This window comes from Euprymna scolopes, chromosome 9 (assembly GCF_053919585.1).
Source record: "Euprymna scolopes isolate OS-2025 chromosome 9, ASM5391958v1, whole genome shotgun sequence".
Lineage (NCBI taxonomy): Eukaryota > Metazoa > Mollusca > Cephalopoda > Sepiida > Sepiolidae > Euprymna > Euprymna scolopes.
In genome coordinates this window covers 81407127-81430068 of record NC_136490.1, presented here as the reverse complement: position 1 = coordinate 81430068, position 22942 = coordinate 81407127, and the positions used below count along the sequence as shown (strand labels likewise).

Sequence of the window (22942 nt, the reverse complement as noted above, 5' to 3'; positions counted from 1 at the left end):
AGTGAGAGTATATACAGGCCAACTAAATCTGTCATTTCTGCTGAAACAAGAGAGCCCATAGAAACATCAAATCGTCCAGCTTGATTTTTTTTTTTTTTTTTTTTTTTTTTTTTGACCCATTGTTCATTTGTTAGTACAACATTCCTGCATTTTTGGATAATATCTTTCATCATTAGAAAGTTCTTTGGTGATATAGGGATAAGTTCACAATTTTGAATGAAGGAACCTCTATCCTTATTTTCTAAATTGGAAAACCAGCTAATATGGTATTTTTAATCTGAGAATTAAGATTTTTACTGATCTTTCCAATTTCTGGTCTAGTTGCCGGTTTATTGGTGAAATTAATTCATGTTCTTTTAGAAGCATGTTAACTGTTACTAATGTTTAGTTTTTCAGGTAGACTCGAACCGAAACCTTGAGGCGAAGTTGGAAAAGAAAACGTAACCTATTACCGCTACGCTAAGAGGGCAGAGGAAGTGAAAATGGTAGAAATTAAATGGTTAAAAAAGGCAGGTGCCACCATAGAGAAATGAAATCATGCAGTTAATTCTGACTTCAAGCCAGCTGTCCTATTTGTTTGTTTTCCCAAGATGTTGGAAAAGCAGCTCCCTATAAAAAGGGGTGTCCAAATGAATAGCAATTATCTGATGAGGGGTCACCCCCCCCCCAGATTGTTCAAAGCTGATTGCTTAATGGACGTGCCAGCACGAAAGGCCGAGAACACCGCTTTTATATAGGAAAAACACGAACAAACATGCGAAAGCAAGAAATAGCACTAATTTTGTAACATTAAAGTCGCTCAAATAAGATAGACACAACCTCGGTTATTAAAGTCGCTCAAATAAGATACACAAAATCGGAGATATTATAATCTAGGAAGTATATAACCAAGTTCTAAGAATTGGTACCCCCCCCCCAAAAAAAAAAATACCTTTGCTGGACATACAAAAAAGTGCACACACTAACACACATTTTTGCTTTTATATTATAGATTTTGGATGAGGGATTTTAATATCAGACATTAAAAAAAAAAAACATGACTGGTAATAAGCTTTATTGTATTTTTACAAACTTATTTTTTTGAAGAAAAAAAAAAAAAAAAATTTAAACCTTCAACAAGAATGAAATATAAAATGTTATCGGGGGGGGGGGGCAAACTAAGTACAAAAAAAGCAACAACTTTATGATTTGTGATAGAGAAGGAATTCGGAAAATCAAGTGATTCCAACTTCATTTTATGTTTCAGTTTAAGGTCAGCAATGCTTGTGGGTGAATAAAAATCTTTGTCATTTACCCATTGGTCAGTACTTAGTCTCTGTAGGAAGAGGGGGAAGAGCTCTTTTTTAGTGGAATTTTTTATCTTTTTTCCACGTTAGTTCCAGATATGAGTTTAAATTCAGACATTAAAAGCATTACTGCCAGTAATAGGCCTTGTATTTTTAGAAACATTTTTTCAAATAACTTATCATTTTAAGCTTCAACAAGTGTTTATCAGGAAATTATAATGGGTAAATTAAAATGAAATACAAATAAGCAATAACTTTACAAGACTTAATAAATAAGAAATTCAGAAAATAGATTGAAAATAAAATAAAATTCTTAAATGTAGTTTAATGTCTTCTAAATACTCATATAAAAATTTTTTAAAAATATTGGTAGTCTTTTTTTTTTTTTTTTTTTTTTTTTTTTTGTCAGTTTATTTTGTAAAACATGCAAATGTGTAATTATTAGGACTATGACAATAATATTCTTTTCACTGTTTTGTCTCTAGAGTATATATCCAACATAGGCAACCGAGAACCATATCAATGGATAGACACTCGAAAGTCAAAACAATGAAAAAAATATGCTGTTGTCATCGCCCTAGTAATTATAGATTTCGGTGTGGGAGTGGGTGTTTTGCACTTTCAACTGTTCAAAGCAAAATAGTGTTTTAATTTGCTGTTAAAAATTAATGCAATAGATATAAAAATAATTTAATTAAGATTTTCTTTTCAACCATATAAATATTTAAGATTTAATCAGAAATAGGTGAGAAAGAAATTACAAGTTTAACAGGTCATGTTGCTTTATAATGCTGTATTGGATTGTTTTAATTATATATTCTTATATATTTAACTATAATTATATATTCTTATATATATATAACTCTAAACCATAAAAATATTTTCTATATTCATATTTCAATATTTTCATTCATTTTGGATTGAAAATATACAAAACTGCCTCTTTACAGTTGTGACTATTGCTGTGGCTACAACAGCCAGTTTCCCAAACTCGGTAAATTGAAACAATTTTATTTTCAACAGGGTAATTAAAATTTCCTGCTACCAAAAATAAACATACAATCATAATTTGAATACATAAAAAAATAAAAAGCTTGATTTTACTGACTGGTTAACATACAAAGAATATGATTGAGATTGTCGGACTGACTTCCTCATCTTGTTTGTTAACGTCACAACGTTTCGGCCGTTTTGCCCTCCGGCCTTCATCAGGTGTTTTGTATCAACTGGGGAACCGTTTATTTAGGAGTCTCGAACCCAACCCTTTATTATTACGGGGGTACCGTGTTCAGACTCCAGCTAGGCTCTGGGACATAGTTGTTTTGAATGTTACTTTTTCACTGCCTTCGTTCAGGATTGAACTCGGCACCTTTGGGTAACTGTAAACTTTGATACAACGTCTAGGACCACTCGGCCATATGTCACTTGGACGTTAACAAACAAGATGAGGAAGTCAGTCCGACAATCTCAATCAATGAAAACACCTCATCTCAAAAATACAGACAATTACTATACAAAGAATATTTAAAAAAATAAAAAAAATAAAAAAAAAAATGGTTGCTGCTCATGTTTTTTTAACACAACAAAAAGGAGTGGGTCAGTTTATTTCATACTCCTAAAAATATTTTGATCTCTCCTAATAGGTTTTGAAATGTCATAAGTAAATTCCTCTTAGAAATGTGTTACTGAACATTTAAAGAAATAGTTCGTAAAAGTTACGAAAATTGCTGTAAAATAGCATTAAGATTTTCATCACTTTTTGCTTAAAACTCTTAAAATATATCAAAATTATTTATTAGTTAATATGAAAGGATATTAGTCTCTGAACAAAATAATATTTTGAGGACTTGATTTTTGAAATATGACTATTATTAGTCTCTCTTAAAATTTGTTTATCCGAAGCATTTTATAATCCTTTTGTATGGCTACTATGAAGTCTATTATTATTTCATTATTTGAAGCTGTGTTTTGAAATATTCATTTTTAAACCAATTATTTTCAATAAACATGGTCTTATTTATTTCAGTTCAGCTGTTGGACCTTCTTACGTTCGTAAAAAAGCAATTATTTACACAGTGCTGGGTTTGATATTACTTGGATCGGCTATTGCTTTAACAGTGAGTAAAATTTCTTTTAAAAAGATTTTTTTAAAATGGAATTTTATTAGTAAAATATTTGCATGTTTTTGTTTTTTTGCAATGCTTAATAACCAAATTATTTTGCTAATTTTCAGATTAGCCACATAATTTGGATATGTAGATCTAGCAATACACATGAAAAAATTGAAATAGCTTGAAATGTTTCAATATTGGTATGCATAGAAAGAGCTTGATGAGCTAAGAAAGAATCTTTTTAAATTTTTTAAATCTGATTAAAATTAAGGAAGTTATGGCTATTTTTGTGCCTCACACGTTTGGATATTTTTCCCTCTTTAAGACCATATGCGTTTCGTCACATTTTTTACACTACTTTTTCAGTAAAAATGTCATATCTTTGTTAAAACACAAGACTAAGAAATGAAATTTACCATATAAGTGTATTTTTGTACAAGGAATCAGAATATGCAACTGAAAATCTCCCAAAGTTTATGGTTTCCAAATAATCTGCAGTAAATGTGCATAAATATGCAGCAATTCCTTAAAAATGCCATGTATCCATAAACAGAAAAGAAGTTGGAGAACTCGAAGTTGAATTGTAATGTGCTTTATGTACAAAAAACTTAAATCTAAACATAAGACCATTTAAAAATGAATATATTGCAATATTTCTTTGGTATTATTGTAGATTAACACCTTCTGTTTAACCCCACTCAACACCTTCTGACCACCCCTCCAAAATGTGATTCTACCTTTTTAGGAAATTATGTATAAAATGCCATGAAAAACTTTAATGAAAGATAAACAAATTATTTTAGAATTGAATGTAAAATAATTTCCTATTACAGGTCATTCTAGCATTTTAGGGCAGTTAACTGTTTTTTTTTTCTATGGGAAAATATGCATGCTTTTTTTTTTTTTAAGATGATTGTGTAGTTTTAAGAGGGTTTCTATGCAATGAGAATATGGGGAGGGTTGCCATTCGGACTTTGAATTAATTGTAGGACTAAGGAAAATTATGTTTGAACATACTGAAAACTTGACAGAGACAAAGCTAACAAAAACAATATTAGATGGGGGGAGCGGTTAGTTTCACAAAATTTAATGTAAAATAATTCACCATTTCCTGGCCATTCTAGCATTTTAGGACAGTTAACCAATTTATTTTTATGTGTATTTTTCTTTAAGGAAGGATCTATTTTTTTGTTTGTTTTAGATGCTTGTATGTGGCTTACAGAGGTATTTTGTTGGGGGGGGGGAGCTTGCCACTCGAACTTAGTGTTATTGTTAGGGTTAAAGAGTGTTTTAGGAATACGATACATCATTTTTGTTTTGTTGTCCTAACTGCAAAATGCCGTTTCCATTTCCAATAAATATTTTACAGAAAGTTATATATATATATATATATATATATATATATATATATATATATATATATGTGTGTGTATTCGACAGGTAAATAAGTCAGCAAATGTTATATTTAGTTTTAATTTAATAAGAAACTGCGTTGCGAAATTTCAAAGAAAATTCCATAAATTTGTTGATTTCTATTTTCGAGGTTGAAGGTGTTAATTCCATAGGCCGTTTATACTACGCTGGAGCAGGTTGTAAAAATATCTTTCGCTTAATAAGTAGAAAAAAAAAAATAGCGAAATAAAAAGCTTCCTAATTGTAGTTTGATGTGTTTTCTTTTAAAATTTCAAGAATATTGATATAGATTTTGAGGGTTTGTATTACTATACACATAGATTCGAAAAAGTTGTCAAAAAAAACAAATATATAACAAATGTTATCAAAAGCAAGTTACTTTTCTACCTAACTGGATAATTTTTTAGTGTTTTTATTTAATGTAACATGTTTATTCAGCTTGAAAACAGTGTTTACCGATGTTTTGGAAAATTTAAAATGGCGCCTGACTCTTGAAACAGTAAGTTTGGGGAAAAGAGTTAAAAATAAAAAAAGTAGACAAAATACTGCTAGAAACTCGCTCAATATATGTTAGCGTGACATAGGCTGACATATATTCGGTGAGTTTTTAACAGTATTTTGTTTAGTTTTTCTTCATTTTTAACTCCTTTTCTCAAACTTACCGTGTCAAAGAGAGTCGGGCCGGGCGCCATTTTTAATTTTCCAATACATCGGTAAACACTAGGTTTTTCGAGCTGAATAAACATGTTACATTAAATAAAAACACTAGAAAATTATCCAGTTAGGTAGAAAAGTAACTTATCTTGCCTTTGATAACATTTATTTGTTATATATTTGTTTTTTGAGAACTTTTTCAAATCTATGTATAAACGAGATTTTGATACTTATTTTGATTTTGAAAAAAAACAACATTTGTGGCTGTTCGCAGTAAAACATTGTTTTAATTCGTTGTTCAAAACTAATTTAAAGAATAAAAGTGCATGCAAGCTATATATCTACAAAAGTTTATTTTGTTTTTTTAACCATGTTTTTAAATTTGACGAAAAATGTGAGAAATTGCAACAGATTCATAATGCCGAATTGGTTGGGATTGTTATTATACATTCTGAAAACCGAATAGTTCTAAACTAATGTTATTCTGATAACGAAATAGCTCTCATTAAGCATAAGAACATTTATATTCATATTTTCATGTTTTTCTTAATTCGTTCTTGAATAAAAATTAAAGAACGCGTGTTTGTTTACAACTGTGCTATCGCTGATTCTACAGGCTGGAGCTGCTGCTGCTTCTAGTAATACTAACTTCATTTGACCAAATTCGAGAAATAGAAACAATTTTTTTTTCGGGTAGGTCCTTTTAAATTATCAATTACCGCGGTCCTACTCAACATAAAATAATACTTTTAATTGATAAAGATAGTAAAAAGATTGATTTACTTACTACTGGGTGTCCGAAGAATTTTTTTTTCAAAATGTTCAATACTCGTCATATTAAAGTCTTATTTTTAACACGACAAAAAAAGAAATGGTCAAAAATATTTCGGACACTTGACAGTATTAAGATTAACACCTCTTCTAATTGGTTCCCAAATTTCATGACGAAATTCTTCATACAATCACGGTACGGACCTTTAGAAAACAGGGGGGGGTTATTACAAAACCTTACCGAAAAGGCCATTTTATGACGTTCACATTTTTATCACTTTATTTGCTTAAAACTCTTAAAATATGTAATGTATATTCATTTCCGAACAAAACTAGTAATTTGAAGACTTGAAGTGCTTTGGTTTAAAAAATATGGCTATTTTAGTAGAACTACCTTGAAATCTGTGATTATCCAAAGCGTTTTTTTTTTCCGTGTGTATTACTAGTAGATCTGCTGAAATGGCTGATTTAAATTTTTTTTTTTTTTTTTCTTTTTTTGTTAGACTTAGTTTTCATATATATGAAAACTAACTAAAAAAGGGCTATGACAACAGCATATTCTTTTCATTGTTTTGACTCTCGAGTATGTATCGACACAGTTAATCAACCGAGAACCACATTACTCTGTATAAAAGTAGCATTACAAGTTGATTTTTTTTTTTTTTTTTTTTTTTTTTCTTTTTAGATAATTATTTTATCAACTTGCATGAAAAGAGCTATGTAAAAGATGTTTGAATTATGCAAATACCATCAGTAGTTCAAAAGTTATGAGAATTTTAAATGCCAAAATTTAGGCTTTTCCATGGACATTTTTCTTTAGAAAAAGTTGGCTAAATTACGGACCTCCCGAATTTCAAGGAATTCGGTAATTTCACCACCATTTATTTATTTTTCAAGCTAGTCTCATGAAACTTGGCAGTCTTATGTAAAATTGTATGGTCTTTAAGATTATGCAGTCAAATCTGATGTATCTCTTTACCATAAGCCATGAATCATAAATTCAGAAGTACAAATTTCAATTTTTTTTTTTTTAAACTTGTGCATGGTATCATACAGTGAGTCATTTATGAACAAAACTAAGTATTATAGTGGTATTTAAATATAGCTTTATTGAGAATAGGCATTTTCCTGCCTCCTCACCAAAGGAGAGCTTGATCTTGAGTGTAGCCATTGAATGCTTAAAGAGCATTCATGGCCGGTATTTACTACTCCCCTCAAAGAAAAAAAAAATTGAGTAGATATGAATTAATCTCAGAAATAAATCAAAAAAAATTTTTCATATAGATTTTGGATTTCTGTAAAAGATGGAAATTCCCATAGTCGACCAGAACTTATGCATTTTGGGACCAGTTCAATTTTCAATTTTGTAAATCCTCTCTCTGGCCAAAAATATACCCCTATTTTCTGAGATGCAACCATAAATCGTACTCTACATGAATCCTCGATGTAACTTTCACAGTACCAGGATACCAGGAATCCTGATAAGCAACAACTATATATTCACCAGTTGATGGTAATTTTTGTCATTTCTATTCTGTTTTACTGAAAATTCAATTATGTAAACAAAGAAATCAAACTAATTTTTTACCTTGTTTCCACCTTAACATTTAAAATGCATACTTTTAGGGTATGCTGAAAACGAATATCGCATTTAAATTTTCTGTGAATAAGTTTTCCGGATATTAAGCAATGTCATTTCTTATGTTATTGCTGAGCATCTTGGTATGTGAAAGCGCAACCCCGAGAAACAAATGCGCATACCAAGATGGCCACCAGCAATAACGTAAGAAATGACATTGCTTAATATCCGAAAAGCTACTTATTTGCGGAAAATTTATGTGATAAAGGTTTTCAGCATACCTGAAAACCTTTTAAAGGTATTAAAGAAAAATGTTAAGGTGGAAACAAGGTAAAAATTTACAAAATGCATCACAATGAAATTTATCGAACCGCCTAATTATTATTTAGATATCCTCAGTTAAAAAAAAACTGGTTTGTTTTACAGATTCAAAAAAATAGTCTTGACAATGAGTTAAAAATAAATTCAAGTTTCACGATATATTTTATTTAATTGTTAGGTGAAAGTACAGAATGGTTAACAAAAAACACCCTTCCTTCCCCATATTAAGAATGGGTTTCTAAATGTTATTTCAGCATGGTAGCATAAGTGCACAACTACCTGTTATATATTTAATTTTTATTTTTATTTTTTGACTCCTAAAAAAACAATTCTACCTTAAGTACAAATAAGTTAAATGCATGTACTTACTACATTTTGTTTTTTAACGCCTTTAGTGCATGTGTACTAAAAGCGTTAAAAATAAGATAGCATTGTTTGGAAATCAAATTTGAAAAACTTGAAAATAATTTTTTTAAATTGACAAATAAGAATAAAACATGACTAGTCTAGTAAGACAGTTTTCTATTTTTAAGAGCTTACTTTAGTAACTTCAGCGCATGACACGCTTAGCGACCGTTTTTCTGTAAGCGGATTTGATTTCTATAAAAGATAACATTTTAAAGAAAATTCTGCGCAATTAATAATTATCAAATTATATATGAAAATAATTCTGAATCCATTATCTATATGAAAATGGATATATGCCGATTTATCTTATGAATTTTTGCTCGGTTGTAACTTTTGCTTCTATGGTCGTAAAAAAAAAAAAATAAAACACCAGTAGAGATGGACTTCTATGTTTATAATCTGTAAAATTTCAGCCATTTCCAATCAAATTTGACCCTGCGCATATGTATCCAAACGTAACGTATAAAATATAAACATTGAAAAAACTGTTTCCCTTTTTGTTGTCATTTTTTACCGTTTTTTTTTTTTTTTTTTTTTTTTTTTTTTTTTTTTTTTTTTTTTTTTTTTTTTAACTTGGAACATAGAAACATTGAGCGCATAAAAGAAATAATTTTTAACTTGGAACATAGAAACATTGAGCGCATAAAAGAAATAATTTTTAACTTGGAACATAGAAACATTGAACACATAAAAGAAATAATTTTTAACTTGGAACATAGAAACATTGAACGCATAAAAGAAATAATTTTTAACTTGGAACATAGAAACACTGAGCGCATAAAAGAACATAGAAACATTGAACGCATAAAAGAAATAATTTTTAACTTGGAACATAGAAACATTGAACGCATAAAAGAAATAATTTTTAACTTGGAACATAGAAACATTGAGCGCATAAAAGAACATAAACATTGAACGCATAAAAAATAATTTTTAACTTGGAACATAAAAACATTGAACGCATAAAAGAACACTAAATTAACATCATTGGAAAGCTTATTTTACTCTATTTCCATTAATATAATTCTTTTAAAAATTGACCAACAAATCAGATGAAGCACATTAGGTATGAAATATTGCCGATGTCCATGAAAATACAGCATATGCTTGTAATGCTAATAGAAGTATACAAACTTGAGTCGAAACAATGAAAAGAATATGCTGTTGTTCTAGCCCTATTCATATAAAACCTTTTGTTTAATCTAGATTTATGCTTATCTTTTCTAATTACTCACTGTCATTAAAAGTCAAATGCCACATTTTGTTTTTCTCAACCAGAGTTATTTTACAGTGAGAAAAAAGCACACAATACTTATACTAAATACAAATATTCCTCAGTAATCTTGACTTTAGTTTAATGACAAATAGCATCGTACCTGAAAATTATACCTTCAAATGCCTCAGCTTAATATTTGCAGGCAATATGAACTGGAACAAATACATTGCAAAGGTTGCTGCAAAGATGGTGGGTTCCCTTTATCAAGCTAGAAGACTACTCACACCTGAAAGTACCCTGTACATCTATAAGTTCACCATTCGCCCATGCATGGAGTATGGTTTCCACATCTGGGCTGGTGCATCTACCACAAGTCTCTTCCTCATAGATAAGGCTGGTGCTACCAGATCAGGCTCAGGCTGTCTATTGGCTTCCTGAGATGAAATGCGCCTACATCGATTTTCTTTCATGTTTTCTCTTTTGTTAAACTTATGTTCTGCAAAAGCAAAAACAGCCCCCTCCCTCTTCCCCTTTCCATTCCTTTCTTTTTCTCTCCCTACTTCCCAACCCCATCGGTGGGGCATTAGAATATACCGACTGCCTCTCTGCAGAGAGTAAAAGTAGTAATACACACGGACGAAAAAACGCTTTGGATAATCACAGATTTCAAGGTAGTTCTACTAAAATAGCCATATTTTTTAAACCAAAGCACTTCAAGTCTTCAAATTACTACCGTTTTGTTCGGAAATGAATATACTTTCAAATGCATTAATAAATATGAATGTACATTATATATTTTAAGAGTTTTAAGCAAATAAAGTGATAAAAATGTGAACGTCATAAAATGGCCTTTTCGGTAAGGTTTTGTAATAACCCCCCCCTGTTTTCTAAAGGTCCGTACCGTGATTGTATGAAGAATTTCGTCATGAAATTTGGGAACCAATTAGAAGAGGTGTTAATCTTAATACTGTCAAGTGTCCGAAATATTTTTGACCATTTCTTTTTTTTGTCGTGTTAAAAATAAGACTTTAATATGACGAGTATTGAACATTTTGAAAAAAAAATTCTTCGGACACCCAGTAGTAAGTAAATCAATCTTTTTACTATCTTTATCAATTAAAAGTATTATTTTATGTTGAGTAGGACCGCGGTAATTTATCAATTAAAAGGACCTACCCGAAAAAAAAATTGTTTCTATTTCTCGAATTTGGTCAAATGAAGTTAGTATTACTAGAAGCAGCAGCAGCTCCAGCCTGTAGAATCAGCGATAGCACAGTTGTAAACAAACACGCGTTCTTTAATTTTTATTCAAGAACGAATTAAGAAAAACATGAAAATATGAATATAAATGTTCTTATGTTTAATGAGAGCTATTTCGTTATCAGAATAACATTAGTTTAGAACTATTCGGTTTTCAGAATGTATAATAACAACAATCCCAACCAATTCGGCATTATGAATCTGTTGCAATTTCTCACATTTTTCGTCAAATTTAAAAACATGGTTAAAAAAACAAAATAAACTTTTGTAGATACATAGCTTGCATGCACTTTTATTCTTTAAATTAGTTTTGAACAACGAATTAAAACAATGTTTTACTGCGAACAGCCACAAATGTTTTTTTTTTCAAAATCAAAATAAGTATCAAAATCTCGTTTATACATAGATTCGAAAAAGTTCTCAAAAAACAAATATATAACAAATAAATGTTATCAAAGGCAAGATAAGTTACTTTTCTACCAAACTGGATATATTTTTTGTGTTTTTATTCAATGTAACATGTTTATTCAGCTCGAAAAACAGTGTTTACCGATGTATTGGAAAATTAAAAATGGCGCCCGGCCCGACTCTTTGACACGGTAAGTTTGAGAAAAGGAGTTAAAAATAAAAAACAACTATACAAAATACTGTTAAAAACTCACCGAATATATGTCAGCCTATGTCACGGTAACATATATTGAGCGAGTTTCTAGCAGTATTTTGTCTACTTTTTTTATTTTTAACTCTTTTCCCCAAACTTACCGTTTCAAGAGTCGGGCGCCATTTTAAATTTTCCAAAACATCGGTAAACACTGTTTTCAAGCTGAATAAACATGTTACATTAAATAAAAACACTAAAAAATTATCCAGTTAGGTAGAAAAGTAACTTGCTTTTGATAACATTTATTTGTTATATATTTGTTTTTTTGACAACTTTTCGAATCTGTGTATAGTAATACAAACCCTCAAAATCTATATCAATATTCTTGAAATTTTAAAAGCAGTTAGAAAACACATCAAACTACAATTAGGAAGCTTTTTATTTCGTTATTTTTTTTTTTTCTACTTATTAAGCGAAAGATATTTTTACAACCTGCTCCAGCGTAGTATAAACGGCCTATGGAATTAACACCTTCAACCTCGAAAATAGAAATCAATAAATTTTTGAACGCTCTCTTTGAAAAAAAGCTCTCTTAACTTCACCTCTAATACAAATTATGTGTGGCAAGTCTCCTCCTAAAACACTCTTTAACCCTAACAATAACACTAAGTTCGAGTGGCAAGCCTCCCCCCCAACAAAATACCTCTGTAAGCCACATACAAGCATCTAAAACAAACAAACAAATAATAGATCCTTCCTTAAAGAAAAATACACATAAAAATAAATTGGTTAACTGTCCTAAAATGCTAGAATGGCCAGGAAATGAATTATTTTACATTAAATTTTTGTGAAACTAACCGCTCCCCCCATCTAATATTGTTTTTGTTAGCTTTGTCTCTGTCAAGTTTTCAGTATGTTCACACATAATTTTCCTTAGTCCTACAATTAATTCAAAATCCGAATGGCAACCCTCCCCATATTCTCATTGCATAGAAACCCTCTTAAAACTACACATAATCATCTTAAAAAAAAAAAAAGCATGCATATTTTCCCATAGAAAAAAAAAACAGTTAACTGCCCTAAAATGCTAGAATGACCTGTAATAGGAAATTATTTTACATTCAATTCTAAAATAATTTGTTTATCTTTCATTAAAGTTTTTCATGGCATTTTATACATAATTTCCTAAAAAGGTAGAATCACATTTTGGAGGGGTGGTCAGAAGGTGTTGAGTGGGGTTAAACAGAAGGTGTTAATCTACAATAATACCAAAGAAATATTGCAATATATTCATTTTTAAATGGTCTTATGTTTAGATTTAAGTTTTTTGTACATAAAGCACATTACAATTCAACTTCGAGTTCTCCAACTTCTTTTCTGTTTATGGATACATGGCATTTTTAAGGAATTGCTGCATATTTATGCACATTTACTGCAGATTATTTGGAAACCATAAACTTTGGGAGATTTTCAGTTGCATATTCTGATTCCTTGTACAAAAATACACTTATATGGTAAATTTCATTTCTTAGTCTTGTGTTTTAACAAAGATATGACATTTTTACTGAAAAAGTAGTGTAAAAAATGTGACGAAACGCATATGGTCTTAAAGAGGGAAAAATATCCAAACGTGTGAGGCACAAAAATAGCTATAACTTCCTTAATTTTAATCAGATTTAAAAAATTTAAAAAGATTCTTTCTTAGCTCATCAAGCTCTTTCTATGCATACCAATATTGAAATATTTCAAGCTATTTCAATTTCTTCATGTGTATTGCTAGTAAAAGTCCCTCAATGGGGCCACCTGGTGGCTGAGCACCTGATACCTAGGGAAAATAAAGGTATCGGGAGCAACACTCCACTTCGGCCTTGTACTGTGCTAGACGGGCGGTCGGAGGGGCCCAATCCGATCAATCGGCTGATCAAGTCAAGCCCCACCATATATAACCCATACCAAGCCAGCAAGTAACCACTAATATTCCCATACTAATCCCACTGACAACTATACCCCAAAATATGGTGGAAAGCGATGGCTGAGGGTCAATCATATTTAAGAACCAAAAGCTTACTCCATACACATCGGATTTGTCTTGGACTAAAATAAAAACAAATGTTCCAGAACGAAAAGATGAGTAGCTGCGAGAAAACTTTCCAAAAATATGAGTATACTTGTTAAGGTATCCCCGTCTACATCAAGGCGAAGGAGAACCCCTCCTTGCTAAATTCCCAATAAAAATTGGACTCCATGGAGGGTGGAGGAGCCCAGAGTCAGCGACTTAAAATATGGAGAAAATCATAAAAAACCCAAAAAAACTCACTCTGATGTCTCGGACATCTGACTCGGATGACAGGTCAGAACTACAAGCGAAACAGATACAAAAACAAGGAAATTACCCTACCCTAAATATATAGTGATAGAACCTACTAATAAAGAATCCTTTACCAAAATTTCATCATTTAAAATTGCAAATACTCTGAAAAGCCTCAAACCTTTTTCCGTTAAAAAAATGACCAATGGCATATTATCGGTCCAAGTGGATGAAGAAGCCCAATCTGAAAGACTCTTAAACTGGACAACTTTCGATGGGATAAAAATAAAAGTTTACCCACACAAATTCCTGAACACATCTAGAAGAGTAGTGAGGTGTGAAGAACTTGCACACTGCACCATAGAAGAAATTAAAACCAACATAACAAAGCAAAATGTGTCAGATGTGAGGAGAATGATCATTAAAAGAAATGGCCAAATGATACACACCAACACATATGTATTAACCTTTAACTCAACCAAACTCCCACCAGAAATAAAAATTGGGTACACGATGGTCAAGGTGGAAACATACATACCAGGACCACTCAGGTGCTTCAATTGTCAAAAGTTCGGTCACCACCCGAACCCCTGTGTGCGGAAGATGTGGTAAGAACAGATCATGAAGAAAAAGACTGCAAAGAAAAACCAAGCTGCACCAATTGCAAGGGAGAACACTCGGCCAATTCAAGAGAGTGCAAGACCTGGCAAAATGAAAAACAAATTGCTAAGATAAAACATACCAAAAATATCTCTTTCCCAGAAGCCAGGAAAATATATGAATCCACCATCCCAACATACTCGGAAATGACAAAAAAAAAAAGCACCACCATAACTAACACCCATCAAGGCCAAAAGTTTGACCCCCATCATCAAACTTTCAGAAATAAAAACTGACGAACTCCCATCCATCTAGAACTAAGATCTTTAAGGGCTGAAAGCTTTTGTGATGGAATTGGACACTTCTCAAAGAGCCAGATTCTGCCAAACAGAAAATGAAAATAGAGCAAGCAACACACATAAAAAATGAGGGACCTTCCCAGGTGACAGCCCCAAAAGAAAAATTTTTTTTTTTTTTTTTTTTTTTTTTAAGTGATCACCACTTATCAAGGCCTGGAAGCCACTCAGGGATAAGGGTTATTGCAAGTACATTACGTTAGTGTGGAGATTTGATGAAGTGTTTACTTAAGGGGGCGGTTCATTAGGAATTTGTTAACGTTGGACTTGAAGACATCCAAGTTGTAGTCCGGTGGGAAGCAGGCAAACGGAACAGTTCCACAGGCCTGCAGTTCTAAGAAAGAAGCTTTGTTCATGGAATCCACGTTTTGATTTAGGCACAGATATAGAGTGGGGGAAATTTTTCACAGCTAGACGGGTGTTTTTCGTGAAAGATTGGCGAGGGGGACCAGAGATTGGAGTTCAGACGAGCACCTGCCATGGAAATAACGATAAAACAAGGATAGCCTCGCAACGTCTCTTCTGTGGGAGAGGTTGCAGGGTAAAGAAAAGGGCATCCCCCACTAAGCCACAAAGTCTATTTTGTACTCTGTCGAGGCAGGAGAGGCTGTTTTTAGCAGCTCCTGCCCAGATATAGCAACAGTATTCCATCCTTTTATATAGATAGAATTGCATCAGTAGTGAGATATCTTCTGGAGTGGTAGGATCCCACCATCTTTCCAGCGACCTTGGCAACAGACTTGATGTACATGTTCCATTTCAGATCAGGAATAAAGGTCAAACCCAGAAGCTTGTCAAAACACGGGGCCTGACCCAGACGGGAGCCATCCATCACAATTGATGCCAGATGGGGATCAGAGCGTTGATGATGTAAGGATAGGAGTTTGATTTTGGATGCATTAAAGGAAACCAGCCACATCTTCCCCCACTGAACCACGCACTCGAGATCAGAGGAGAGAGAATCAGAGAGAACTTTGTCATTTACAGCCTTTGATGTGTTGCCGTAGATGGTCGTGTCATCAGCATAGATGTCAACGAATGATTTAAGTATGTGTTTAGGGAGATTATTGATGTACCTATTTACTATGCCTCCCCACGGGACAGTTAGACACCAGGGTCGTTTTTTAACGTGGAGAAAAGGTACAAAAATAAAAATTGTCTCAGTCGTGAAGGATTTCTCCTCCACAGAAAGAGAACAAGAAAATGAAGTGCAGCATCTGAAGAACAGATACTACACTTTGATCTTGACCAAAGGAGGTCATTGATGTAGATCAGGAAGAGAGTTGGGCCCAGAATGGAGCCCTGAGGGACTCCAGCATTTATATTGCAGGCCTCCGATTTTTGTCCATCTACCACTACTCTTATGAGCCTATCGGAGAGAAATGATTTAATGATTGAGAAAACATTTCCAGTTATACTGTAGCTGGAAATCTTGTGAAGTAGACCCTTATGCCATACCTTGTCGAAGGCCTTTGATATGTCAAGAGCAATTGCCCTAGAAAGGAAGCCTTTGTCAAGAGATTCACTAATCCTGTGGAATATAACCATCAGCACATCTGCGGTAGATCTTGCAGAGCGGAAACCATATTGTGTGTCACTAAGGTTATTCCTGCTGAGGTGGTTGACTATTTCTCTATTTAATATGGATTCCAGCAATTTACTCATAACACATAGGAGACTTATTGGTCTGTACTGAGAGGGAGATGACTTATCACTTGAATTCTTAAATACAGGGCAAACTGATGAGGGCTTCCAGGGAGTCGGAAGCACTTCTGAAGGCAACGCTTAAATAGTTTCGTAAGTATGGGAACAAGTTCTGGTTGAAGCTTTTTTAACACTATAATTGGGATGCCATCAGGGCCAGTTGCTTTACTGGAATCTAGGTTCTTGATTAGCTTGGCGACCTCATGCATGGATATTTGTATGTTACCTAGCTTGTTCTGTGTTATAGGAGGAAATATGGGGAGTTGATGGCTTTCGTCGCATAGGGTAGAATTAGCTGCAAAGTTCTTTGCAAATAGTTTGGCCTTGTCTGACGCTGACGAGATGACCTCTGGTCCATTGATAATGGTTGGGATAGAACGCACACTTCTGTTCAGGATCCTATTTGTTATTTGCCAAAACTGGTGGGAACCAAGCCGCTGATCAGCTACCTTGGATTTAACAGATTGGGCATATAGCTCTTGCATTTTTTATTACTCTTTTACAGTGGTTGCTGGCAGACCTGAAAGCAGCTTTAGTCTCAGTGCATCTATTACGTTGGTAGCTATGGAAAAAGTGATTTCTGTGCGCGATAGCAGCAGCACATTCTGGGGAGAACCATGGCTGGCTGTTAGGTTTTTGTTGCAATTTTTTGGATGGTATGCATTGGTCTATGCCTACAATTAACCTTTTGGTCAGATCTGATCTATAGAGGACACTTCCTTTTTAAACATGGAGTGCAGAGGTAAATCAGATATGAATGTACGGAAGCTATCCCAGTCAGCCATAGAGTATTGGTATACAGTACGGTGGAGGGGTACGTCTGGGGACTTCTTACATTTCGTTTTTATGTTAACTGATATGACGGAGTGGTCGGAGGATCCTAGAGGAGAATGAACGGAACATGAACATAGCTCAGGGGAAGTTGAGAGAAAAAGGTCTAGGAGGCTTGCATATTGACCGGGTGTATCGGGCACACGGGTGGGTTCGCGAACAATCTGAGTGAGGTCATAAGCAATGGCAAAATAATGACAAAACCTCCCCTCATCGTCTGTCTTATTTGAATGGGTCAGCCATTCCACGTTATGGACGTTGAAGTCACCACAGATGTGGATGTTAGCCGAGGGATGTGCAGACAGTATGTGGTCTATTTTCTCAGATATGCTCTTAAAGATAGTAACTCCACTGTTGTGGGGCCGATAGAGGGCAAATATAAATGCAGTGGTGTTAGCAAGTGCAACCCTGAAGCACATGTAGGGTAAATTAGGATCTTCTCTAGAGATATCCCTGCCACACGGGAAGCCATCCTTAATGTAGGCACATATTCCATGCCCATGGTGATCTTTCAGGAACATAGACCTAAACAAAGGTCATGAAGCAGATCTACGCAACAGTCCAATTACGAACCAAAGGGACAGAATAAGGGACAAAAAGATAGTCCATCGAAGAAGGAAAAGAATGAAAATGAACACCCAAATAGAGAAAAACCACAGCAACGTTCAGGAAAAGAAACGAAGTCATAAAGACCTTCCTGAAACAAAAAAAAACAAATTGACCTCCATGAAAAAATGGAGACGGAGGATAACCCTCCACCTCCTGATGCCCCTATCCCAGGTCCGGACCCATGACACAAAATTATCCAATGGAACTGCCAAGGACTTAAGGTAAACATAAACGAATACTACAATGGAACATGAGAGGGACAAAAGCGAACCTATACTCCCAAACAAATAAAAATGACAGAACAAAATAAAACTCTGAACATAGCAGCTCTACAATGGAACTGTAAAGGATTGAAACCAAACTATGGAGAACTAAAGCAATTAAAGAGTGTAACCCAAATATGCCTACAGTAAACTAATGAAGGAAAACTCCAAACTCTCCCTTAAAAACTATGAAGCATATAACAAAATCAACCTTTGACATATAGACCGTAGACCAATAGGTGGTACAACCATTATGTTAAAGAAAACAATACCCCACGAAAAACACAACCTAAACAGAGCTTCAAGCCGTTGCAGTAAGAGCTACCTTACACCAAACTCTCACAATTTGCTCGATTTACATTCCACCAAAATATAAACTAGAAAAAACTCAAATAGACAGAATAATTGAACAGCTCCCTGCACCATTCCTAATCCTGGGGGATTTCAATGCATACAACTATCTTTGGGGAAACAGACAACCAAACCACAACGGAAAAATAAAAGCAGCCATACTAGAAACTACAGATATGTGTATACTGAACAACGGCAAACACACCTACCTACATCCACCTACAGGAACAACCTCAGCCATAGACCTGACACTCGGCTCTCCGACAATCTACATGGACTTTAATTGGGATATCCATGAAGAACAGTGTGGTAGTGACCACTACCCAATTATTATCAAAACAAACAATCCCACAATAGAAAATGGTGCACCAACTGGTCCACATTCAGGAATCTCTGCCAAACAAAAATAATGAAATACTTCAGGAACCCGACCTAGTAGCAACGTTCACTCAAAGGTTAATATAAATAGCAGAGGAAATAATCCCCAAGACTTGAAAGAAAAACAGTAAACATAAACCATGGTTCACAAGAGTGCAAAAGAAACAGTAAACATAAACCATGTAAACATAAACAAGAGTGCAAAAGAAACGGAAAAAAAAAAATCTAAAAAATTTCAGGATAAATCCATCCACAACAAATTTACCGCCAAGCCTGTGCAAAAGCACAACAAATAACCAAAAAAGCCAAACAGGAAACATGGCAAGATTATGTATCTAAGTTGAATAATAAAACACCTAGCAAGAAAGTACAGGACATGGTGAGGAAAATTAATGGGAAACAAATCCAATACCCCACTATACACCTATAAAAACCTGATAGTGGAAAATGCACTGAAAAAAAAAAGGACATGCAAACTTGCTGAACAACTAAATAAAAACTCCTCACCCAAACACCACACTTTAACATTCCAAGACTACAAAATGGAAGCAGAAAAAGGAAAACTGAATTTCACCTCAAACACAGAAAAATATTATTTACCATTCACAATATATGAACTTTAAAAGCACTCTGGATAGAAGCAAAGATACTGCTACCAGATGAGCTCCATTACCAATTTTTGAAACAACTACCAGAAACTTCATTAAATACTCTTTTAAACATATTCAATAATATCTGACTCTTGGGTTACTTACCTAACGCTTGGTGAGAGTCCACAATCATACCAGTCCCAAAACCTGATAAAGACCCCTCTAATCCAACAAATTACTACCCTATCTCTCTAACTAGCTGTGTCTACAAGACCATGGAGGGACTGGTAAACTATTCCTGCTGAAAATCAATAGTATTGGTAAAGTAGTGACCACAAACATTGATAAATCCCTCTTTGTAGACGACTTTTCAATCATCTATTCATTCCCTAATATGTTAACAATAGAAAAAAACTTACAGGAATGCCTTAAAATAGAGAAATAGGCTGATGAAAAATGGGTTTATCTTCTCAAAAACCAAAACGGTTTGCATGCACTTTTTGCATAAAAAGGGGATATCATCATAACCCACAACTAAAAAATTAATAACAACGCAATACCAATGGCACAGCAAACCAAATACCTGGGATGATCCTGGACAAAAAAAAAAAAATTAACTTCAAGCCACATATAGAAGCACTAAAAAAAAAAAAAAAAAAAAAAAGCATTAAACATACTAAAGATAATATCACACACAAACTGGGGAGCAGACAGGGAAACCATGCTCCTACTGTATAGAGCACTCATTAGCCCTAAGTTGGACTATGGTTGTATTATATATAACACAGCAAGGAAATCATATCTAGAGAAACTCCAACCCATACAAAACCAAGCACTTGGACTCTGTTTAGGAGCCTTCCGAACATCACCTATTCAAAGCCTGCACACAGAAGCTAATGAACTCCACCTGAGATGGGGAAAAAACTCTCGCTCCAATATACGCTGAAACTTAAAAGTCTACCAGAAAATCCTGCTCATGAAAAAGTATATACATCAATGTATGAACATTTCTATACCAGCAAACCTACAGCTTTTAAACCTTTGAGATATCGCCTTAAAAAGGCTATTACAGGAGGATACGAAGAACCAAACAACATACAAACTTACACAATTAATAATACTCCACCATGGACAATCACAGAACTATATATAGACATGACTATTAAAACAGCTAAAAAACAGACTAACTACCAAACCTATCGAAACAAATTTCTAGATAAATACTCCACATACAAAACCATCTATACAGATGGCTCAAAAATAACAAAAATGCATAATACACACAAGCAAATCCGATTACTGGACGGTGTCTCTATATACACTGCAGAGGCTATTAAGATGGCTCTAGAACTAGTCTGGGAGTCTAGCGAAAATAAATTCCTTATCTTCAGTGACTCTGTCCAGCTTAATGGCATTGAAAGAAAGGGATGTAAACCATCTGTACACCCTGGAAATTATGAAAATATACCAACACCAAGTAAAGGAAAATAAAACAATTATATTAACATGGATACCGAGTCATGTCGGCATAAAAGAAAATTCAGAAGCTGACAAACTAGCTAAAGACACAATAAATCTGACTCCATCAAGCATAAAAAATCCCATCAAGCATAAAAAATCCCATCAAGCATAAAAAATCCCATCAAGCATAAAAAATCCCATCAAGCATAAAAAATCCCATCAAGCATAAAAAAATCCCATCAAGCATAAAAAAATCCCATCAAGCATAAAAAAATCCCATCAAGCATAAAAAAATCCCATCAAGCATAAAAAAATCCCATCAAGCATAAAAAAATCCCATCAAGCATAAAAAAATCCCATCAAGCATAAAAAAATCCCATCAAACATAAAAAAATCCCATCAAACATAAAAAAATCCCATCAAACATAAAAAAATCCCATCAAACATAAAAAAATCCCATCAAACATAAAAAAATCCCATCAAACATAAAAAAATCCCATCAAACATAAAAAAATCCCATCAAACATAAAAAAATCCCATCAAACATAAAAAAAATCCCATACAGATAGGAAAAACAAAATAAACTCCTAATGGCAAAAACTATGGGACAAACAACAAACTTAGAGAAATACAACCGAATGTTGGACAAGACAGAGCCATAATACCAATACGAAAATTAGACACTATATTCACCAGAATTCGAATTGGTCATTCAAGACTAACACATGAATACCTTCTGAAAGCAGAAGGTATCCCTCAATGTAGAACCTGTCATAATCCACTAACCATTAAACCAGTATTAATAGAATGCAAAAAATATGAAAATATTCATGTGAAATATTTCAAGGAACAAAACCTTTTAAAGCAATATTTGGAAAACCTTATAAAATTGATTTTCGAAGAAAAATTAAACTTTTGGAACGCATTTGAAAAGACAAAAAAAACTAGAAAAGAGACTTAGAAATACTAAATTTTAATTAAAAACAATCTATTACCTAAAATGAAGAATTTCTCTTCACATTTCATGGAATGACTTATAGGGTTGATGTGCCACTAAACAAAATCTTACCTTATCTTAGGTAAGGTTCAAAAAAGAGTTGTCAGTCTAATCGGTCCTACTTTATCAACTTAGCTCCATCCCCTGTCCCATCACCGCACTGTTGCATCACTGTGCCTGTTTGACAAATAATTTAATGGAATGTGTTCTGATGAACTTGTTTCACTTGTACTCCCTCAACATACATATCCCCGACAAACCTGCTTAGCAATAAAATCTCACCCCTTCACTGTTGATGTCCCTAGATGTCAGAAAGCTTTCTATTCTAATATTTTCTTCCCTCGAACAGCTAGACTTTGGAATCCCCTTCCTGCTTCCCTGGCTGTACTGATATGCAGAAGTTTAAATGTAACATAAACAAATATCTTAATTTTTCCTAGACATGGCCCCAAATAATAAGTAGCCCCTTACGTCCAAGTGGCTATATGCTTTGTAAGGGGTGAACACACGAGTAAAAAAAATAAAAAAAATAAAAAATTGGTCCACATTTTCAATGTTCCAGTTTGACCTTATAACAACCCAAAATAATGAATAAAGTACTTTTCTTGGTCTAAGCTTTTAATGAAGAACCTTTCAAGCTCAAATTTAAAGTTCTTCATAGTTAGCAGGGTTGCGGAGTCGGATAGTAAAAGTCCAACTCTGACTCCTAGAATTTCTAGCATGCCAACTCAGACTCCTTTGATATCTTCGATCCTGACTCCTTTTCCCCTATGTGGAAATCTATTTTGCAAATCCATATACCAGCCTCCCACATCTATTCAGCATTTTATAATTACTTTTTATGTATATCATTCTTTAAGTTTAACATTCACTT

The 22942-nt window shown here is 33.5% G+C and overlaps 1 protein-coding gene across 2 annotated transcripts in view; it reads left to right on the top strand.

Moving 5' to 3' along the window:
* The window catches only part of LOC145284725 (type 1 phosphatidylinositol 4,5-bisphosphate 4-phosphatase-like), a 140287-nt gene that overhangs the window by 105989 nt on the left and 11356 nt on the right, over positions 1–22942 (top strand). For both annotated transcript variants that reach the window (XM_080133652.1, XM_080133653.1), the window contains one exon: positions 3313–3403. In XM_080133652.1, coding sequence (XP_079989778.1) covers positions 3313–3403 — 91 coding nt within the window. The remainder of the gene's footprint in view (positions 1–3312; positions 3404–22942) is intronic.